The sequence below is a fragment of the Nanorana parkeri genome, unplaced genomic scaffold (genome assembly GCF_000935625.1).
Source record: "Nanorana parkeri isolate BGI_ZX_2015 unplaced genomic scaffold, ASM93562v1 scaffold629, whole genome shotgun sequence".
In the NCBI taxonomy this organism is placed as follows: domain Eukaryota; kingdom Metazoa; phylum Chordata; class Amphibia; order Anura; family Dicroglossidae; genus Nanorana; species Nanorana parkeri.
Window position 1 is genome coordinate 525531 of NW_017306897.1, and position 8589 is coordinate 534119.

The 8589-nt window shown below is 44.3% G+C and overlaps 1 protein-coding gene across 1 annotated transcript in view; it reads right to left on the minus strand.

The window, feature by feature from the left end:
* Nucleotides 1–8589, minus strand: part of TG (thyroglobulin) — a 197196-nt gene that overhangs the window by 738 nt on the left and 187869 nt on the right. Inside the window, exons 45-47 of the mRNA XM_018563072.1 lie at nt 8268–8375; nt 2175–2315; nt 1323–1513 (exon numbers count right to left, since the gene is read on the minus strand). Of these exons, the coding sequence (XP_018418574.1) occupies nt 1323–1513; nt 2175–2315; nt 8268–8375 (440 nt within the window). The remainder of the gene's footprint in view (nt 1–1322; nt 1514–2174; nt 2316–8267; nt 8376–8589) is intronic.

Genomic DNA, 8589 nt, shown 5'->3' on the forward strand with positions numbered 1-8589 from the left:
ACCACCACCACCCTAATGCTGCTGTAAGGACTTACCTTATGTGATGCCTCTTGATCCGAACATCTTCCTCCCAGTCGTTTTCAGCAGTCCCGCCAGCCCTTGTGCCAGTGTTCTATTGAAAGCTCCAACTCATCGAGATCTCCAACTACCTCACTTCCGGTGCTCAGAAAGACTGGAGCTCTGTACAGTTGCGGTGCGCATGCGCGCATAGCATTTGTAGAATACTCATCGAGTTTGCTACCTGCTGAATATTGTTAAAATGCAGCTGTACAGAGCTCCGTCAGTCTTTGTGTTTTGCAGTCTAATGCCGTCTGGTCGAAATCTCCAACTTGCAAGTACCCGGGAATGAGGTAGTTAGAGATTTTGACGAGTTTGTAGCTTTCGATAGAACACCGGGCCTCTGATCCAGCGCAGACTGCTGTCTCTTTCTGTCCCACGGAGTCTGTCCGGCATGCACGCTCACGGCTGCATGTATTCACCTCCACTGTGTCTCTCTTCTTCTCTCCCCGCCAGTGATATCGAGTGTGCATGCAATGTGCACACATCCTCCTGCAAGGTCATTCAGAGAAGCTGAGTTCTGCAGCCGCGAGTGAGCGGCGCAGACAGAGATAGGCAAGTTATTGTCTATTTGATGATTTTTTTAAAATGTTGTGGCATTTATCTACTGATTGCTAGCAATATATATGCAAAAAAAAAGAAGACTTTAATACCACTTTAAAAGAATGGTGATCCTGCCATGAAGGTCAATGTTCAGGCACTTCCTTAACTTTTTGAATACAAAGGAAGAAAAGAGACCAAGCTGAAGTGCGTCCTATCAGTTTGGGCTTAGCTATCTCAGGAAGGAATGGACATGAATGAGTGTGCACCCGCAGTTTTTGGGGAGCTGCAAGGCCACCTGGAGCGGGAAAACTCTTACACACTTTTCCTGAAGGACATGAGATACTTCTGGAGAGTAACGTGTCGATCTCAGATGCATAATGAGCAGCAGATGAGAGTCTTTAGAGGTGCAGAAGAGGCTCTGATGGTGCACGCTAGAACGTAGTTGGGAGGGGGGGGCGGGTTGCTCCAGAACAGATCTACAGAAGGCAGATGTAGTATTCTTGAGAAACTCTACATATTACCTTGTTCCCTTTTTTGTGATTCTCTCCTCCGAGGCCTACTTTACCTAGCAATTTTTTTCAATTTTCCTCCTCTTTGTAGCCCAATTTCACTTCCCTGACATCTGCGTTCATTACATTTCTATCTCTGACGAATTGTAAAACACACAACATAAACCAACACAACATCTGCTACCTCCTTGATCACAGTGTTGTTCAACTTACTTGTAGACAGTTTAAGTGCTGGGACGTAATCGTTCCAGAAAGAACATTCAGTGTGTTTCAGATCCTGTCCACTCCGCAGGCTCTTGGTAAACTCTTTAAATTTTCTGCCGCCACTTTGTGTCCGATATTCAGGCCATGGTGGTAATGCGACGTTCCTTTTCTTTGAGTAAGCGTACGGAAAGTTGGGGTTTCTGCAAAGCGAAGTAATATAAGAATATCGCTTAGAGTTTTATAGAATCTTGTATACTGAAGTCCTTCTGAACTGAATTATCCGATAAGCTCACTTATACAAACACTACATAGATGCAATGCATGAAAGCTCATCATACATTAAAACAGCAAAAAGTTTCGCAGCACACTCACCAGCCAGCATGCAAAAAAAAACTGTCTAACCGCTAAGGTTAAAAAGCAGAGGTTTAGATACACGTCTTCTGCAGAAAATGTGAAAGCCGCACAGCCACATCAAGGCACCTCTTATAGTGCGGTCCTAACTCTAAACTATGAGAGTCTTCATCTTGGAGCACATGGGGCAAAATATTAAATTGGGTGCAGGTTTGTCAGGAGGAAGCCTAACCTCCCTTAAAGGCACAAGAACACACAAGGGACCCCGCACATCACAACGACAGCTGAGACCCCCCATGCGTCACTGCACCAAATCAGTCAAGCAAAACTAATGGCAAAGGACGGATGTTTGCAAACCCAGATTTTTGGCTAGATTTGGTGAACATTTAAGCGAACTGAACCCAGACCCATTCACTCATCATTATCTATCAGTTCAGGATCTCTTCATATGTCCCCTTCAATCTCCATTGGAATGGGAATGGCAGCAGGTAACTGTAGCACAGTACTCACCCTGTCTTCACAAAGTTAGCCAGGTACTGCATGATCTGTAAGGAAAGCTTCCTCTTCTCATAAGAAAACTGATTTCTATAAAGTGAGTGAAATGGAATTCCGAAAGCGTAAATGACATCTTCAGGCAGATCCACGCCGGAACTGAAAAAATACAAAAATATACACTTAACCAACAAAATGTATTGTCTACATGTTTACTTACTTGATGACCAACAAGATACAACACACTACTGTTGTTAGGGAAAATTCAAGTGTATTTAAAAGCAATTTTCTTTATTACTTTTGGATAGAGTGTGGAAGGATTAGATCCTTTGCCAAGTTTGTATTGCTGTCTGTGCCCTTGGTGGGGAGATTCACCCTCTCTGTTTGTTCTGGTGACCATTGTCACTGGGACAGAAAGTGATGGGAAACCCCACAATTTTGAGTTGCCTTCAGAGCAAGAGGTGAAGGGTGATCCTCCAAATAGGACACCTGCTCCTATGACAATTCTCCAAGATGTGAGAAGGATGAAGAAACAAGAGATATAATCTGAGATCAGAAAATCGTTATTGCGCATGGCAGAAGGTCACAAAGAAAATGAAATGTGTTTCGTGGGCCCATTGGTCTTCTTTCATCAGGGTTTTTGTGCTGTTTGTACTGGTGAGCAATTGTCACTGGGACAGAAAGTGATGTGAAATCCAAAAATGTTGAGTTGTCATCAAAGCAAGACGTGAGGGTTAATCCTCCAAACCCTGTTCCTATGACAATTCTCCTAGATGTGAGAAGGATGTGCTCATGATATCTGGAATAGTGAATCGGCAGATCAACTCAAACTAACAGCCCGGCAAACCCCCAAAATGTGTTGGCTTTTCTTGTGAGCTTCCATCATGTGCAATAAAGATTTACTGGACTCACAATATATCCCTGGCACTCTCATCCTTCTCACGTTATTTAGATTACTCCGGGGACCACTGAGGATACCCCGGCTGACAGAAAGCTGAATCTAAAATCTGGATTCAATATCTTATCCCTTATATTTTATATCCAGTTTATAGGTAAAGTTTAAAGCGGAACTAAACCTTTCAATACTCGCCTCCCCTCCAACGATACAACGTCCACGAGCTCCCGTGCCAGCACTGACAATTTCCAGGGTCAGGGTCTTCTGCCATCTTGATTGGCTGGATGATGTAACGCCCAGGCATGATGTAACGCCCAGGCATGAACATGGGAGTTCATTCATCCCAGCACTGTGGCATCTCGAGAATATATTCTGAAGCATCTTGCGAGAGTGAAGGTAAGAAGCCTTTATTGCAAAATAGACATAATATGTCCTTTCTGCAATATGAATCCTTCCTGCTCAGCTGCTTGGCTCTCTGTGTCCTTTGCAGACTGAGGGCCCGTTCACACCAGTTGCAGTGCGTTCTGGCCCGATTCTGCCCAGAACACACTGCCTTGCATTGCGGCCAGCACACTTTTTAGTGGGGCAGGAGGCCATTGAAGTCAATGGCACCCTAGCCATGCCTTCTGGATGCAATGCGATCACCCGCACAGGATCGCAAGGCACATTGTGCCTGCGGGCCGGTGCGGTGCGATCAAAATAGTGCTTGCAGCATTTTGATCGCACTGGACCGCATGCACAAAGTGCCTTGCGATCCCATGCGGGCGATCGCATTGCGGCCAGAGGGTGTGGCTACGGTGCCATTCACTTCAATGGCCCACCACGCCCCCTCCTGCCCAATAAAAAGTGAGCCGGCCGCAATGCGAGGCAGTGCGTTCTGGCCAGAATCAGGCCGGAACGCACTGCAACTGGTGTGAACGGGCCCTTAATCCTAAATGGGAGGATCAGAGTTCATTTTAATCAGCTGGTGGACATTCTGTGTTGTAATGAAGAAAGCTGCAGTGTATTCCTTTAGTACTAAGTAACCCTTAGTGAATATCTCACCAAGAATGAAAGTCCTAGTGCAAGGGATGCCTAAAATTTTAGTTGTATCTTAGGGGAGACTTTTGGAAAAATCAGCCAGCCAATCATAGAAGCAGGCAGTGACATTTGTGGGGGCACTCTATATACCAACTGTCTACAGAATGCCTCCAGGTCGCCATATTGCATTGCATTTTTTAGAGTTTTAGAAAATTACAGCAGCTGCAGCTTTAAATAGAAAGGTAATTTTCGATAATATTAAATCAGAAATGGCCTGTGCAGCATATATTTATATATATTTATTAGGGATGCACTGATACCGGTTTTTCAGTATCGAGTACTGATTTTTTTTTCAGTACTCGCCGATACCGAATATCAATACCGGATATCCCATTAAGGAAGCCGGGCAGCATGTAATGATTCACTGCCCGGCTTCTTGATACCGGAAGTTCCGGTATCGGGATTGGCATCGGGAGCAATTTGGAAGACACGTGACACTGTACCTATTGATCCAGAGCAATCAGATACAAATGATCGATCAGTTCCTGATCTTCTTCCAGCAGAGAGCGGTGACTGTCAGTCACTACCTCCACAGGGATTCCCCCCTCCCTTCTCCGTTCCTCCATCGCTGACTGGAGGGGGCGGACACAGCCGCCCTTGCCTGTAGATAGGCAGAGCCAGCTGTCAATCAGGTGGAGGGGTAGATCCCAACAATATTGTCGGGATCTTTCCCAGCTGCAGTGTGGCTCTGCGCTGTCAGCATATAGCGGGCAATAGCCCACTAAATGCTGAGTTTTGAGCCACAGGAGGACTTATGTGACCATTACGAGAACTGCGGCCAAAACAAGTTGGGCCATAGTTCTCTTTTAATGATAGAACCGCTGTGCATTTCCTATGTCTTGTTATATTGTACCGTGATTGTTTTTTTTTTTTTAAACCATTCCTCAGGATAATTATTAAATATATAGATATATTATGACTATGATATAGAGATTATTATGACTTTTTTCACTTGAGAACTCAAGCAAAATTGAAAAAGTAAATGAGCTAAAGGTGACTTATGAACTTTTAATTCATTTCTTACGTCCTTTTTCCAACCAAATTTTCTTTGAAAACTTCTATTAACACATGCAAGAATGTGTTTTCAACAGCTGTCACAGGTCTCCACTTTAAGGAGTGCATTCTATGAAACTGCTGAGATTGGTGGAGTTACATAATCAAAGGATGAGCAATGGTGTTCCAAAAACACACACTACCAGGGGATTTTATACAGCAGACCAGCCCGATAGACTCAATAACTTCCATGGCAATCAAAAAACCTTAGACGTTTGGTATGTTCCCTAAATGTACATTATACGGCCAAACATCTGTGGACACCTGACCATCACACCTATATAAACCTATTGCACATCACATTTCAGAGACATGGACTTTGTTACCGAGTCCCCTCCTCTCCACCTTGCGACAAAAAGAGCTTCCAAGCTCCTGGAAAGGCTTTTCCACAGGATTTATAAAGGATATCTTTGGGAATGTATGTCCATTGAGCCAAAAGATCATTTGTGAAGTCAGTGACTGATGTTGGATGAGAAGATCTGGCTCACAGTTGCCATGAAAATCATAAAAACTGAGAAGTTTGGTATGTTCCCTAATTGTACATTATACGGCCAAACATCTGTGGACACCTGACCATCACACCTAAATGAACCTGTTGGACATCCCATTGCAGAGACATGGAATTTACAACCGAGTCCCCTTCCCTCCAGCTTGCGCCTATAACAGCTTCCAATCTTCTGGAAAGGTTTTTCCTCAGGATTTTGGATTGTGCCTTTGGGAATTTGTGTCCATTGAGCCCAAAGAGCATTTGTCAGTTACTAATGTTAGATGCGAAGACCTAGATCACAGTTGGCGTTCCAATTCATACTAAAGGTGTTCAGTAGGGTTGAGGTTAGGGCTTTGTGCAGGACAATGAAGTTCCTCCAGACCAGACCCATCAAACCATGTTTTTATGAAACTGGCTTAGTACACAGGGGTTCAGTCATGCTGGAACAGAAAAGGACCTTCACCAAACTGTTACCACAGGGTTGGAAGAGCACAATTGTCTACAATGTCTTTGTATGCTGTAGCATTACCAGAACCCATACTGGAAGGACCATTTAAAATTGGAGTGTCCACATTCTTTTGACTATATAATGCATTTTTTTTCTCAATTGTCCATCTTGACCGGAGTGTCCCTTTAATTCTCACAAGGATCTTTTGTACAACGTTTGTCTGCAATGCTGAGCCAGTAGAGACATGTAATATTTATAATGTCTCTTTTCAGCTGTCACTAGATGGAATTTAATATCTTGCCAAAAGAAACAGAAATGTGTTCTTTGGAAGACCCTGTAATCTAAACACATTGACAAAGCGGGGTGTGCTGCTTTCTTTTTTGTAGTTTATAAAACAAAGAAGAAAAGGGGTTTCTATCCAGTTTTCAACTTTTTAATACGTCTCATTTTTTTTTCATGCAGATATAAAAGACAGACAATAATTTCCATACAGCTCAGTATTTATGAATACAACATTAAAGGAGAACTATGAGGTGAGCGCTTTTCACTCGCCTCATAGTTCTAGCCGACCTGTGACAATGAGACTGTCACAGGTCGGCTCAGTATATCGGGAGGTGAGCGAACACATACCGGAGTTCGCTCACCTCTCGATCCTGTCACAGCCCTCTGCCGTGACAGGGGAGGGGCTGGATTCCCCGCTCCGATCCACCAGCGCTGACTGGCAGATCGGACGGAGGAGGGGCGGGTACAGCTGGCTCTGCCTCTAGATAGGCAGAGCCAGCTGTCACTCACGCAGCTGGGCTGATCCAGACATAATTGTCGGGATCCGCTTCAGCTGCGGCATCTCAGTATACAGGGAGCTGCAGCTTGCGGTATACTGAGCTTAGGGTGACGGGCGGACGCTAGTTTGTGTCCTCCCGTTACCCTAAGGAGAACTATGGAGAAAAGCCTTAACCCCATAGTTCTCCTTTAAAGCTGAACTCTAGACAAGAGGCTAAGTATTAGTGATGCACCGATACCGTTTTTTTAGATCAAGTTACGAGTACCAACATCTTTTTTTCTGTACTCACCGATATCAAATACGGATACTGGAAGTCCCATTAAGTCGGGCAGCTTTAAAGTAGGACTGCACCGATACTAGGATCGATATCGGTGCCGATACCGAGTATTTGGGTGAGTACTTGTACTCGCCAAATGCTCCAATACCTTCCCCGATATAGGAACTTCTGGTCAGAGGAAGATTTCCTCTGACCGGCAGTGCCGTAGGGTAACATGGAGCCAGCTTCCCATGCGATCAGGTAGCTGGGCGGCGAGTAATGACCCGCCAGGAAGCCAACTCCATGCTGATTGCCCAGGAAGCTGGTTGCCTGGCCAATCAGCATTGAGCCGTCTGAATAGTCAGCTCCTTGCTGATTGGCATGGAAGCCGGCTTCCCGGCCAATCAGAGTCAAGCCGGCCGAGCACCTGGCTTGATGCTGATTGGCTGGGAACCCAGCTTTACAGTCAATCAGCTTCAAGCCCGGTCCCCAGCCAACATGAAGCTGGGAAGCAGGTCATTACTGAAGCCGGCCAAACAGCATGGAGCCAGCTTTTCGGGCAATCAGATTGCCCGGGTAGCCAGCTCCATGCAAGCAGAAACACCGGTATCAGTACTCGATATCGGCGAATACCGAAAGCAAAATATCAGTACTCAAATCAATGTGATTTTTTGTTCTGTGCGAATAGAGGGGAAATGGAACATTCGTAGTATACTTTCTTTTCGAGGTTGAGTGTAGCATTTGGAAAATACCACATTGTGGCTTCTAGATGGATTTGAGGAGCACAGAAAAATTTGTATTTATGTTGTATGCTACTCATCTCCACCTTGGGGTTGTAATGCTGTATTTTTCTGATATTATATTCAATTTGAAAAGAAAATATACTGATATTCGCACAGAACGAACGTTTACAGAGATTCGCAAGGAGAACGGCTGCATGACTTACTCATAAATGGCTATATTTAGAATAATTTGCATATATTTTTACATGTTCCTTCTATGCTTGGCCTGGTCTAAGTAAGAAAGCAAAATAAAAGCTACACTGGCATAATTTTACAACATATTAACATTGGATATGTATCCATTGATCATCAACACTGCATGTTCTTACCTGCTTTGTGTGTAAGTCTCAGGAGCGTAGTACATGAAGACATGACCCTTGGAGTTACTGGACCAGTGGTCGGCCATTCTGACTGTAGGACATGAAATGAAGTGATCCCTACAAAATGGAAATTAGATCATTAACTTTAAATATAATAACATATTTAGCTCTGGCACAAGACAGAAATATAGACATTGTATACAGTGCTATCATATGTTAGTTGGGTGCATGCAATTCCGTGGCAATATTAGGTATTGTTATCTAATCGTGTTGGGGATTTGACCAGTATCCATAAAGGTAGGCATTTGCACTGGTCTGGAAGTGGAAGGGA